The sequence below is a fragment of the Schistocerca serialis genome, chromosome 6 (genome assembly GCF_023864345.2).
Source record: "Schistocerca serialis cubense isolate TAMUIC-IGC-003099 chromosome 6, iqSchSeri2.2, whole genome shotgun sequence".
In the NCBI taxonomy this organism is placed as follows: Eukaryota; Metazoa; Arthropoda; class Insecta; order Orthoptera; family Acrididae; genus Schistocerca; species Schistocerca serialis.
The window spans coordinates 208,144,833-208,159,991 of record NC_064643.1 but is presented as its reverse complement, the minus strand read 5'-3'; the positions used below and the strand labels follow the sequence as shown (position 1 = coordinate 208,159,991).

General features: G+C 37.9%; 1 protein-coding gene across 1 annotated transcript in view; it reads left to right on the top strand.

The window, feature by feature from the left end:
• LOC126483634 (dedicator of cytokinesis protein 9) overlaps positions 1-14,554 on the top strand; it is a 344,753-nt gene extending 330,199 nt beyond the window's left edge. Inside the window, exons 35-36 of the mRNA XM_050106687.1 lie at positions 336-454; positions 11,690-14,554. Of these exons, the coding sequence (XP_049962644.1) occupies positions 336-454; positions 11,690-11,924 (354 nt within the window). The 3' untranslated portion in view covers positions 11,925-14,554. The remainder of the gene's footprint in view (positions 1-335; positions 455-11,689) is intronic.
• The last annotated feature ends 605 nt before the right edge of the window (positions 14,555-15,159 follow it).

The window sequence follows — 15,159 nt, the reverse complement described above, 5'->3', positions numbered from 1 at the left end:
ATTGTAATAAGATTTTTTATGTTTGGTCAGGACCTTCAAACTGAAGGGTGTATTCAGATCTTAGCATATGTTACTGTTTTCAAGTTAAATTATTTTTAGGCATGTATACCTATAGTTATATTTTACATTTTACTTTGTTGTGTATCCACTTGCATTTATTTAGTAAACTAATACTTTATCCAAAATAATTTTAGAATATTGGAATTTACAGATGGCTATCACAGAAGTAAAGTCTTGACAAGTGTGTACCATAAGAATTTGTGCTAAAATGCTCAGTGCCATCATATTCTGTAATTTTGTAACATCTATGAAATAAGGATTGTCTTATGCTACAGGGAAGCATATGTGTACAAGTCAATGCTGGACCACTAGCGTATTCATCAGCTTTCCTAGACCCTAGTGTGGACTCTCACTACCCTGGTGAAAAGGTAGAGGAACTGAAGGATATATTCAGGTATGTGTTAATTCATTCATACATTGTAATGTATTTGGCATCTATCTTTAAGGTATTCTGTTCAGAAAGCAAAATTGACACGTTACTGCTATTCACAAACAGTTTCTTGAGATTCAAACAGCATAAATTGAGATTATGGTGCATAAAGCAAAAGACGAGATTTAAAAATCTGAGAAGTTATAGAAGAGCCAGAGAGAGCAATCAAGACAGATATGAGGGGAGAGAAAGTAGGTAGTGTAACAAAGACACAAATTAATTGCTGTGTATAAGAAAAAGAAATAACGGAGAGGCAGCCTACTAAGAAGACAGAACAAAAGAAACTGACAAATATTTAAGGAAAAATGATGTTGTGAACATAGATGAGAGTGAAGGAGTAAAATAAAGAACAGGAGGAGGAAGAGGCAAAAGAGTGGAATGTGAGATACAATGTCCACAGAGGAATTACAAAAACTTGGAATAAAATAAAAGTGAGTCAAAGAGAAATTGGCGGCATTGGAATATAATACTGTAAGATTTTTTGTTTGAATAGAACACTAGCTAAGCTCTGATGTGCTTCCACTGGGAAAGAGGAGGTGAACGTTCATTTGTTTCATCGTAAAAGTATTATTATAAAAATAGAGGAGCAATTTCGTAAAGGAAATCAACTACTTTCAATCAAATCTCTAGGGACAGCTGGTCACTTTGACCGAGCAGACTGCAGTATACTTTCAAGCATGATGTAGTTTGCTTGGTCTACAAACTAGGGAAAACCTATTACCTAGAGGGGGCTAAGTTACAACTTGCTTTACGGTGGTTGACACTTTTGACAGGTATCATATTCGTTACAGTACATGTATATTTTATTCCAGTAACAATTAATTTTTTAGTGCTAATGAGAAAAAATGAAAAGAAATGATTTCTTGAGATTTTCCGCATTGTGTTGGAATGTACTGAGCCTTCAGCTGCAATCCTCATTCCCAAAGCAGAAAATAATTTGTCATGCTGGGCCTTCAGCTGCAATCCTCATTCCCAAAGGAGAAAATAATTTGTCATGCTGCTACTAAATATCTTAATTTTGACTACTGGTTTTGGGGAGCTATGGCTCCCAGATTTGCAGCACCTCCTGGATCCTTCCACTGATTTGAAAGGCTTGACTGCCATCTAGTATGGTTAATAATGCTATTAATACTGCAAATGGCAGTTTATTTTTGTGTTAGCTCTGTACATGCTACTGCCAAATCAGTATAGAAGTTTTAAGATGATCTGTTATTTTTCGCCATTCGCTGCATCTCCAGAAGTGGCCAACATCATTCCACATTTAGGTTATTCACAAAATAGTAGTTTTTTGTTGGACTAGGCTGTTGCAGTGTAGAACTAGGAAGAGGAAAGAGTGAGTTGCTATATATGGAAAAAGTGGAATTAAATCCCTGGCCTGAATATTATGTTGGCCAACTCTCTATATGCAGTTCCACCATAGTGGATAAGGAATAACACAAGCTTATGAAAGTGATAGTTGCTACTCACCATATGGCCCTTCAGATTGATGAATATTATGTTGGCCAAACTCTGTTTACAGTTCCACCATAGTGGACAAGGAAAAACACAAGCTTATGAAAGTGATAGTTGCTAATCACCATATGGCGGAGACAAGCCCGAGAAGTGTATTTGCAACAGATCCATTGGGAAAGCATGAAAAGTCACAGCTAGAGAGAGTTTCAATATGATTATGTTGATTTAACTGAGAGGTCATTGTTTGAGGAGACATAAAAGTTGATTTTCTATCAGATAGTAGATATTGAGGACATTTAGAACTGCCCAGCTTTGGATTATTTTACACAGTAAAAGTCCCTGCAAGGATTGAATGACATAGTGCAATAGTCATTAACAATTTGTTTTTAGATATAGCAACCTTCAGTGATTTAAATGGTTTAATATTGGTTTATCTGGCTGTGGTGGTCAAATGTTAATAGCAAGATTAGCTGAGCAGTTAGGTTCTTATCATAGGAAAAAAAGAGAAATTACAAGACAGTTGCTGGGAAGGGACAGTGTAAACAGAAATTTTAACTCCCTACGAAACTGTTATGTCCGCACTATAACACAACAAATATCCCGTGATAACAAAATTTATATGACCTACTGTCACTCAAAACAAAACTGAAGTTCGACTACACAACACTTCGCTGGCTGTAGCGCCAAGGAGAAATCAGAGTCACTAGTAGAGAATACAAGTCAATACCACTGCCAACCAGTCGATACAGACGCGTTGCACGTTTCCAGCCTGGGAGGCCACAGTACGGTTCGGTCGTCGTGAATCCAGCAGCCGGGTAGTAACACAGTCATCGGCGAAGATTGAACTGGTTAAAAGGGCTGAGGGAGCTCGCTTAAATCCGCAGGTCCGGCCAATCAGTGTGTTGGAAGATGGCGCCCTTATACGGTTGCTCACTCTGGTGGCAAGGGCAGCGCCACCGGGGTAATCCGTATCGATAGTGGTGTGTACGCTGCCGCTAACCCTGCAACGACGCGTTCACTTGCGCCAGTTGTTGACATCGTGTGCAGCGCCAGCGGTACTCACTGTGTGCCGTGCATGTTGTAGCACGCCGCGCCGAGTTGATGGCTGCTGTGCGGCAGCCGATACGACAGAAACATGTTCCTATAACATTGTGAGTCTTATTTTCTGCTGAAACAAATTTGTATAAAATGAACAGGATCTAGACGAGATATGAATAACTCCTGGGATTACAGTATATCGTGCTAAGAAAAGACAGCTTTTTCTCCTTCAAAGAAAAAGCTGCATTCTAGAGTTGAAAATCCAATACTGCCAATATTTTAAAATCCTCCAATCTATTTTTAAAAAATCAAAATGTGTGCTCAAAAATTAAATCACTCCAGCAATAAACTAAAAATAGTTTGGAACATTATTAATCAAGAAACAAACAAAAATATCAATGTAAATTGTTGAGATACTTCAATATTTGCAGAGAGAAATAACATTTCTGTGTCAAATTATTTATTTATTTACTTGACTGAACTAGCTAGCATCCTTTACGATGATTGACTTAAGTACGAGGGCCGTTCAGAAAGTAACCTCCGGTTGATTTAAAAAAATACACCAAGTTAAATAAAAATGTTTTAATATATACATCTTACAACTACATCTTTGCATTATTTTTCTACATAGTCTCCATAGCGATTGAGGCACTTATCGTATCTCTTCACAAGCTTTGAAATTCCTTCTGCATAAAAATCACCCGCTTGTGCCTGGAGCCAGCCTGTGACCGCATCTTTGAGCTCTTCGTCGTCATCAAACCGCTGTGACCCGAGCCATTTCTTCAAATGCATGAAGAGGTGATAATCACTTGGCGCCAGGTCTGGGCTGTAAGGTGGATGGTTGATAACGTCCCACTTGAAGGACTCAAGAAGGGCCGTTGTTCTGCGAGCAGAGTGAGGACGGGCGTTATCGTGCAAAAAAATGATACCGGAAGTCAGCATACCACGGTGTTTGTTCTGTATAGCCCGTTTTTATTGTTTCACAGTACACGTCTTGATTAATGGTCGTACCACGTTCCATGAATTCAACCAACAACACCCCTTTGGCATCCCAAAACACCGTTGCCATCAGTTGTCTGGCAGAAAAATCTTGCGAGGCTTTTCTTGGTTTGGTAGGCGAATTTGAATGTGCCCACATCTTTGATTGTTCTTTTGTCTCAGGGTTCACGTACTTAATCCAGGTTTCGTCACCGGTCACGATTCTGTTTAACAATGGTTCTCCTTCGTCCTCATAACGTGACAGAAAGTCTAATGCAGAGGCCATTCTTTGAGTTTTGTGGTGGTCGGTAAGAATTTTGGGCACCCATCGTGCACAGAACTTACGGTAACCCAATCTTGCTGTCACTATCTCGTACAAGAGAGTCTTAGAAATCTGTGGAAAACCAGTAGACAACTCCGACATTGAGAAACGTCGATTTTCACGAACTTTTGCATCAACTGTCTGAACGAGTTCGTCAGTCACCAATGATGGTCTACCACTCCTCTCTTCATCATGAATGTTTTCTCGTCCACTTTTAAATAAACGTACCCATTCACGGACAACTCCTTCACTCATAACTCTTGGTCCGTACACGGCACAAAGCTCATGATGAATAGCTGCTGCAGAATATCCTTTGGCTGTAAAAAACCTTATGACAGCAAGCACTTCACATTTGGCGGGGTTTTCTATTGCAGCACACATTTCAAACTGCCACAAAAACTAAACTAGCGCAGGTACGATGTTCACTCGACCACGGCTTGATGCCGACTGACCTGTTGAGTGCGTGAACGCACAGATGGCGTCGCTACTCCCCCCACAACCCGCACTGTGACCAATCGGAGGTTACTTTCTGAACCGCCCTCGTATAAGAATGCACAAAGCGATGAAAAACAAATAGTAAATGTGTGTGCGTCTCTGAAAACTAGGAAGTTTAGAGAATATAAAGTAAATGCAAGGGCACAAAACTTTTTCAACACTTTGGTCTGCTACCAGAGTGAAATAAATAAGTTACAGTGAAATGTATACCCCTAGCTGCATACAGGCATTGATATAAGTCAACGGGTACAGTTGAAAATGTGTGCCCCAACCGTGACTTGTACCTGGTATCTCGTGCTTACTTGTCAGACGCTCTATCCATCTGAGCCACCTAGGACACAGAGGATAGTGCAACTGCAGGGACTTATCTCTGGGACGCCTCCCGTGAGACCCGCATTCCCAACTTATTGTCTCACACTAAATTCATAGTGCCCCTGCCCATTATACTCATTACTCACTGCTTTTTTCCCCATAAGAGTTCGTGCACTGTTTCTGCATCCGCAGAGAAGATGATGGTCAAATGGCCGGTGAGCCTTATATATATATGAAGATGGTATCTGTTCTGCATATATATGTAAATAAATAAGTCATGTAGTTGATACAAAAATGTCAGCTCTCTTTTCAAATCTTCAAATACTTAGTCAGGATATGGACCCATGCATTGTGCGGTTTACCTGAGAAAATTGGACAATTTGTTGTATTATGAGAGAAATTATGCAGAAAAACATTTTCAGGCAATGTTACTAGGTGCAGTTTCACTATTCTGATCACTTTGTGATGGACAAAAGTAATTTGTAATATCTGAAGTAGTTTCTCCGGGGCATATCATGAAATTAAATGAGAAGCATTATCAAGCCATAAAATTCCAGAAGTCTGCAGTCTCACTGTATATAGAATTTTTTATGTTGTATTTAGAACAGTAGTTCAGCCAGCTAAAACTGGCAGTGTGACCATGAAAGCATGGATAAGAGAAAATGCCAAATCATATACACAATTCTATGAGTGGCCAGCACCTGTGAACTGGTTTTCACAGAATACCTGTAACAACGATGTTGTGTCTCCAGCCATCAACTACCAGTTGACTGGAGAAACATCTAGTCAGTTGGTAGTTGGTAATGTATTTTGGAATTTGCTTCCATTGTTTCCTTTTTTATTTCCTTGGGGATGGATGTACTCTTTTTTGTGATCACTGATGGGATATTAAACAATGGAAAATCCAGGATGGAATGTAACAATATCGTGAAAAGGATAGTTACTGCTCTCCAGATTGTGGAAATGCTGAGTCGCAGAAAGATATTACAAAAGGACTGTCAGAAAGTTAGCTTTTGGTTAACAAGGCCTTTGTCTTAACAAGGCCTTTGTCAAAAATAAACAGTAGCATGCGCGCGTGCCCACACACACACACACACACACACACACACACACACACACACACACACACCTTTTTGCGACTCAGCATCTCTGCTATATATCGAGTAGGAACTATCCTTTTGATATTATTGTTGACTGATGAGATATTACTTTCATCTGACATTTGTGTGCTACTTGTAGAACCCCAAATGAATAGTTTGTTTGTGTTGAGAATGGAACTAGTTTGCTCTGAAACCAGTATGAAAATCCAGTAGAGGTGCTGCAGGTAATGTCGTGTGCTGTTAGCAAAGGCCATGCATCGCTCATCTGCTACCATAGCCCGTTAATGCCAAATTTCACCACTTTCTCATAACAGATACATTCATTGTATGTACCGTATTGATTTCTGCAGTTATTTTACACAGTGTTTCTCATCTGTTAGCATTGACAATTCTATACAAATGCCTCTGCTATTGGTCCATAAGTGAAGGCCTTTGGTAGCTGCATTGTCCATGGTGAAAAGTAATGCCTGCAATGTGTATTCTCGTCACACTCTGGACACTGGGTATCTCAGAATACTTAATTCCCTAATGATTTCCGAAATGGAAGCTCGAACTACTATACCATGTTTAGAGTCTGTTAATTCCCGTTGTGTGGCCATAATCATGTTGGTAACCGTTTCACGTGAATCACCTGAATACAAGTGACAGCTCCACCAATGCACTGCTCTTTTGTACCTTGTGTACGCAGTACTACCACCATCTGTGTTTGTGTATGTCTCAATCCCATGACTTCTGTCACCTCATTGTAAAATGTTCGGGAAATATAACCATTCATCCATAGTGGATTGATGCATGGAGCACAGAAATACGTAACGGAAAACAGCAATTATGCTAGCTTGCAAGTACTAGCTCTTTTTCTGACGAAAGTGCACACATAACCACACAGACAACCAAATACTCAGTCCCATGACCACAGCAAGGCTCGTAGTGTGCACTTTTGCTAGAAAAAGAGATAGTGTTGGAAAGCTAGTGTGAATGCCGTTTTGTGTTAAATTTTTCTGTGCTCTGCTTATTGATCTGTTATAGGTGAGTGGTAGTCTTTCCCTTATTTTACCTACTGCTTCATACAGGAATTTCCATTATTATTACTGAAAATATTTGCCAATTTTGGCCCGAGATGCTGGAGTTGCTGGTCATGTGTGCTTGAGGTGTGCTTGTGTCTCTCTTTTGTGTGTGTGTGTGTGTGTGTGTGTGTGTGTGTGTGTGTGTGTGTGTGTTACTGTTGAAGGCTGGGGCTGAAACTTTATGTAAGTGTCTTTTATTTGTGCCTGCGTGCAACCTGATGTGTCTTCTTTATGGTGAGTAGCAATGTGTCTTTTTCCTACATTGTTCGTATTGATAGTCTTTCAGATGTAATCAGGTCTCTATGAATCATATATTGTGTATTCAGTGCTCTTTTGAAATTTGGTCTCACTAGCAAAAATATGGATATGCATTATCATTTTTAATGCCAAACATATGGATACAGTTCACTTCAGTGGTTCAGTGTCTATACCACATTATTTCAAAGCTGAAAAATATTGCTAAACTGTTCTGTCCAGTGAAATGTGTTGATTTTAGAGATACGTCTTTATCTACGGCTGTTCCAACATTCCATGAGCTTCCACGGCAGGTTTTTATAGACAACCACAATTTCGAAGCTACATACAGGTCATTTCAAATTGGCTACTTTTCCCATTTACCCCTATTGCATGCTTTGTTCTGATAGTCTTGTCATTATAGATTTCCTCTGTTTTCATGAAACAGGGTTTCACTGTTGTATGCTTGTGTACTGCGTAAGACAAAAAGAAGTCTTCCCTATGCTTCCACTCTCAAAGCGTATGACAGGAACGAGCAAAATTTTCTTCTTGGAAGAGAAAAACATCCAACAAAGTACAGGAAAGAGAGAGAGAGACCAGTCACAAAAGGAACCAGGGAAAGAAGTAAGGAGAAAATGAGAATGAAAATGGAACCTTTACTGGTGACATAAAAAGATAAGATATGAAAAGAGCAACCTATAGGAGATAAAATATGAAAAGCAAGAACTTATACTACACTATGTGATCAAAAGTATCTGGACACCCCCAAAAATATATGTGCATTGTGCTGCCAGCTTCTGCCAGGTACAAAGCACAAAAGCGCACAGGCCGACCTTGTCTGTTGACTGACAGAGACTGCCGACAGTTGAAGAGAGTCGTAATGTGTAATAGGCAGACATCTATTCAGACCATCACACAGGAATTACAAACTGCATCAGAATCCAATGTAAATACTATGAGAGTTAGGCGGGAGATGGGAAAACTTGGATTTCATAGTCGAGTGGCTGATCATAAGCCACACATCATGCCAATAAATGCCAAAAGACGCTTTGCTTGATGTAAGGAGCATAAACATTGGACGATTGAACAGTGGGAAAACGTTGTGAGGAGTGACGAATCACAGTACACAGTGTGGTGATCTGATTACCGGGTTTGGGTATGGCGAATGCCCCATGAACATCATCTGCCAGCATGTGTAGTGCCAACAGTAAAATTCGGAGGTGGTGGTGTTATGGTGTGGTCATGTTTTTCATGGAGGGGGCTTGCACCCCTTGTTGTTTTGCATGGCAGTATCACAGCACAGGCCTACATTGATGTTTTAAGCACCTTCTTGCTTCCCACTGTTGAAGAGCAATTCAGGGATGGTGATTGCATCTTTCAGCACTCTTGAGCACTTGTTGATAAAGCACAGCCTGTGGTGCAGTGGTTACATGACAATAACATGCCTGTAATGGACTGGCCTGCACAAGAGTCCTGACCGAATTCTATAGAACACCTGTAGGATGTTTTGGAACGCTGACTTCATGCCAGGCCTCACCGACTGATATTGATACTTCTCCTCAGTGTAGCACTCCATGAAGAATGGGCTGCCATTCCCCAAGAAACCTTCCAGCACTTGATTGAACATATCGCCCATTTAGGATCAAAGAAACGTAACTACAAAAACGGTGCTTGAGATAATTCGATTTAAAGGTTTTGTCCAAAAAACTGAGTACTTTATTATAGTTTTTCACAAACTATTCTATGGTAAATAAAAAGTATACTTCATTGACTGTTGTTTGCTACTAGGTGTTACATATTATAGTCACTCGAAGGACACTAATGAAATATTTAATGAAATTATGCATGCAGTTACGTTTGTCAAATCCTTAACTTAATGGCTGCTGCTGTATGACATATGAACGTCAAACAAATAATATGCAGCTTTAAGTGATATCATCATATTAAAAATTACTGCAGTTGTGTTAATAATGTCTTTATAAATACAGATTACATGGAACAAGTTATGGGAATGTGTGTCAGTGCCTCCAGTGAGTACTATAAACAAGAAAACTGTTTTCCAGGAAATTTATTATCAGTCTTTGATGGAGAATTCATAAAACCCATCATTATTTTCACTTAGGGTAGGATCATAATCTGTATCTGAAACCAGTGAATGTCCTGACATCTCCACATCACGTTCTTCCTCAGCTATGAATATAAATAATAATAATAATAATAATAATAATGACAACAGCTGATTATAGTACTTACTACTGAAATATATACACTAAGAAACGGATTCTAATACTTACTAGATACCATCAAATTCTGTTCCTTCTCCTCCACATTTGAACCATCCTTCTTCCTCTGGACTCCATAGTGCTCCTACTTGCTTGTAAGCCCATTCACAACTGAAACAATATTTATCTTCCTTGCCAGGAAGTAGCATTTCATTGTTGTCATAGAGCGATGGTGACAATGCTTCTAAAGAGAAGTGGCGGGAAAAGCAACTTCTAAAGGTTCTGTTAGGATCAGAGAAATGTAAGAGCTGTTCCGTTTCACAAATTAAAACTGTGTCCAGTGGTCTAAAAACAGATCAGCTCTTCCGTCTGTCTGATTCTTACTGTTTTTCGTAAAATGTAGATACGTCGACAACTAAAACGGAAACCACATAAGATAGAGTTACGCTTGTTTGATCGTAACGTAGGTCTTGATTTTGTGTGCCTTATGGTACTAGCAACTCAAAAGTGACAAAAATGTAGTTACATCTGTCTGATCCTAAATGGGCGATATGCCTGAGAGTGGAAGTTGTCATCAAGGCTAAGGATGGGCCAACACCATATTGAATTCCAGCATTACCGGTGGAGGGCGCCACAAACTTCTATGTCATTTTCAGCCAGGTGTCCAGATACTTTTGATCACATAGTTTATATGGAATGTTACACAAGGAGAAAGTGAATATGGAGGAAGAGAAGCTACGATGAATGTGTAGAGACAAGAGCACCAGTTAATCAATGCGTGCCTTGTGAAACAAATTCTGCAGTGACAAGCAATGAAAAGTCCTGGATGGAATAACAACAACATGATGAGTATAGATTGCTACCCACAACATGGAGGAAGCTTTGAGTTGCAGATAGGCACAGTGAAAAAGATTGCTAAAATATTAAGCTTTCAGGCAAAGATCTTCTTCCAAAATATGAGCCAGTCACTGTGACCGAGCAGTTCTAGGCACTTCAGTCTGGAACCGCGCTGCTCCTATGGTCACAGGTTCGAATCCTGCCTCGGGCATGGATGCGTGTAATGCCCTTAGGTTATTTAGGTTTAAGTAGTTATAAGTCTAGGGGACTGATGACCTCAGATGTTAAGTCCCATAGTGCTTAGAGCCATTTGAACCAAAATAGGAAACACACATATTCACACAAACACAACCCACATAGATGTGACCATGGTCTCCCGACTACAGTCAGGCTCTAGTGCCTGGAGACAGTTATTATGTGTGTGTGTGTGTGTGTGTGTGTGTGTGTGTGTGTGTGTGTGTCGTGCTTATGGAAGAAGTATTTTGTTTGAAGGCTAATATTTTAGCCATCTTTTTCATTTTGCCTGTCTGTGAGTCAGTGCCTTCTCTGTGTGGTGAGCAGCACCCTATCCTTTCCATAAATTCTGCGGTAACTGATTTTGCTTTGGTGTTACGATTTCTAGGTATGTCCAGTTAGTGTGATAGTTTTTGTTCAGGAGATAATGTATGTTGTGGACTTTTTTCTTCTTCTCTGATATAGATTTTGTGAATAATGATTATAGAATAGTACATGTTGATGATTTACATGTCCAAATAGAGGATACCATGAAGTTCAGTATATATATAGTAAGGTAAATAGAGAAATGTCTTACACGTGGTAAAGAAATACTAACGCCACATTTGGCTAAGATAAATTACAACTGTTGACTGTCATTGTGTTAGATTAGTGGAAGACTGGAAGGCACAGGTGTCATAAGTGCTGTTCTTCTCCAGGATTTATGGAGGAGAGCAAAACAAGAAAACTTCAGCTGTGCATTGTTGTGCATCGTACCTTACAGATTTCATTTTTTACACTCTTAAAGTAAAGATCTGTTTTTGCATGTTGAAACACATTGGTATTAGCTTGTAGTCATCATTCCCTTATTTGCTACTGATTGACTGTACCATTTCTTGTAAACATTTCTGATTAAGACTCTTTGGTTCCAGGGATTTTGTAAAAATATGTTATACAGCTCTCCAAATAAACAGCAAATTAATTACCCAGGACCAGCTGCAATATCAAGAAGTGCTTCAGCAGAATTACCAGAAGCTCTGTCATAATTTGTCAACTTTGTTGGGTGAGTCACTGTGGCCTGATGAAGAAATGGGAGTTTTCAAAAGAAACAGTCATGTGTTGTTTGGTGTAATAAGTGGATCATCAAGTGCCTCAAGTACTGCTTAATAATGGGATTTACTAGTGATCATCATTGTGCACATAACTGTCTGTTTTTATATTCTTGCTCACTGGTACCAAGACTTCAGTAGTACTTTTGTTATTTCTTTCAGTGTGGCCAACACAAAGCTGTGGATTGTTTGTCTTGAGGTCACTGCTGGATAAGGTTAATTGTCCTTGCTGGTAAAGGAAAATGACTTGATGTGTTGCAGCACTGATTATATTGTCTTGGATATTGTATATCCACATTGTAAGTTTCTACTGTGTACTTATTGTGTGAATGTTTAAGATGGATTGTTATTTTGGTATTTGTGCCCTATACTGTATCAATAGGGCATTCAGGGTTACAAAATCTCATTCATTCTTGCAAGTAAGATTTTTTTTAAGGGTCAGTGAAAATGAAATGATACTTGAATTTCTATTTCATTTTGTATCTGTTGAATGAAACACATTTTTAAAACATTGGTCCTGAAGTAAATTAAAAATGGTAGGTCAGTCACACTGGGTTACAGATGTAGGAGTTAATGATGTTACAAAGACTGAATACATTATTTTGTGCTTTGTACCTTGTGAATTAATGAAGAGTTACTGTTAGTGTTACTGTTGAGAGGAGCACAAATTGTAGAAGTTTTTGTATGGAGGTATAAATTTTGTCACACAAATATAAAAAGGTGAAAGCTGGTAATGTCATGTGGTAAAACAATGCAAAATTTTTTGTTGATCTTGTATCTCAGGTGCACTGACTCTCTACTTAAGTGTTCTCAGTGACATAGCCATTTGTAGGACCGATATTGTTAAAGAGTGTTTCCTTGCAGATGTAAATATGTAGCTTTTATCTGCTGTGTGCGTGTAAGAAAAGTGTTGTGTGCAATAATGAATCTCTTTGTATGTCTATGGCAAATCTGTATTATACCTCTGTTAATGTAATCTACTTATCTAAATTGTGCTGTGAATCATATGAGTTTCTGAAAGATGCTCTGGAAACTGATTTTATTCTCGGAAGATTGTGGCAAGAGATACATATATTGTATTTTACAGTGCAAGTGCAATCACATAATTTATTTACAATTTATTTTAATGTAGCATTCTGATGATATCATGAATAACATAAATTAGTAGATGTTTTGCTATTAATTTAAGTAACAAGAAGCAAGACATCAGGCACTGAACTCATTATTCATGATGGTGGTTGAATAACTATGTAAATTATATGTATATATTTTTACTTCTACTACATCACTCATAATGAGAATCTCAGTTTCATGATTGTTTTATAACGATTTGCTGACTTTCATCAACGATTAATGTGTAATGTTATGAAGTTTTTCACCACTGAACAGTGGACCAATATGTAGCACATTGTCCATGGGAACTATTGACAGTAGATAATCCCATTTATAAGACTGTCATCTAGAAGGATTTCTTTGTGTATTGAAAATATTTCAGTATAATTACTGTCTGGGTAACAGCTGTTTCCAAAAGTAATTGAATGTTCAAATTTTTAACATCAGGTTTTAAAATCTAACAGTGTCAAACTGCAGTGCATAAGCCTAATGAAAATAAAAATATTTTAATAAGAGATAGTGGGAGTGAATGAAAACTATAATTTTTGCAGCACCTAATAGATTAATTGTTGTGTGCCAATTTATATTAATACTGTATATAAATGAGGGCTTAATTTTAAAGTCCATTACTTAGAAAGTTCTTCCTGTTGTTTCCTTTAGTCCCTGCTCCCTTTTTCCATTTTTTCCTTTTTCATTGTGTGAGGAGGAAGATTGTGGAGAGAGTTGCTGATAATCAGTTTTGTTTCGCATGTGACACTTCCTTATGATTTAAGTTAGTTCAACTCTTGAGTCAGTGTCAGCTTGTGTACATCATCTTATGGGAGAGTTGAACTTTATCTGAAAGAAGGCAGTCTCTGCCTTATACTAGTTCAAACTGAAGATTAATAAGAACATTGGCACAGCAGCATTATAGGTAGAGATTAAGAACTCATATATACCAGTTAGTTGACAGCCATTTGTTGAATCTATCTTGCAGTTGGCTACTGGCTGCTCCTTATATCTTTCATACTTCATTTGTCAACAGTAGACTTTTCCTTCTCTGAATTTTTAAACACATTTAACTGCAGTGACTACATTGCCATTATTTAAGTGTTTATTATCTTTATTACATGTCTCCCGTCTCCCATAAACTCACATTTCACTAAATTGTGTAATTTTCATAATTAGTTTGTCACAATATTTGTTTCATGGCTTGAAAAGAACATTATAAGCATACATGCATACTGTTGCCTTCCACATATCATTTGTGCAATCCATTCAGTGACCACGTAGGTTATGGCCCCTGTCAGTATGAAGAATTACTGAGATCTGATTTTATAGTCTCACTCGTCTCATTCTCAGAAAGAGTGTCATTATTCTTTTTTCACTGTAGCTTTGCATTAATTTTATTAGGAAGTAAATGCTAACTGACTAGATGCAGTCTATTGGCAGATATTCATTTCCATCAACATACAACATAAAGCTGATAGTCTGCTTACATATGCCCTTAACTACTTAAATATGATCTGTAATGATTATGATAAAATTAAATGCTACAGAATTAAGTAATTAAATGCTACAAAATTGAATGTTTTCGTATTTAAGGGAAATAAGCATTGAATAAAATGTAATTTAAGTGTATTTTAACTCTTTCTGTTTCCCTTCCTACAAATCTTAAACTATACAGAAAGTTTTTTGTGTTGTGAAGTGCTTGATAAAATTGTCTGCTTACGTTGTTTTAGCATATTCATGTAGAAGAATTGAGTGTTTGAAAAATATTTGTAATTTGTAAATAATGTATTTGTGATTATATATAATGTATTGACCAGTTTTGTTGCCAAAATTCAAATTTTATGTATAGTATATCTGCTATATAGTATATCTGCTACAGGTATTGTATATGTATTATTGTAACAATATAAATTAATGTCAGAATTAAGTGTGTATTATAAGGCACTACAATTCAGGATGCACTGCCATCACATCATGTAATATAAACAGTAGTGTGATTTGTGTTTAAGATCCAGTTGCATTTAACTTTACATAACCAATTCAATTTAATTTACTTGCATGTGCCCCTCTTCTTGACAGTTGACATAGTTCGTGAGTTTTGTCTGGACTTTGGTGAACAGTACTGTGTAAGTTATACTATTATTGGTATCACATATTCCATTATGTAGTCTGTAACAGAAGATAAATAT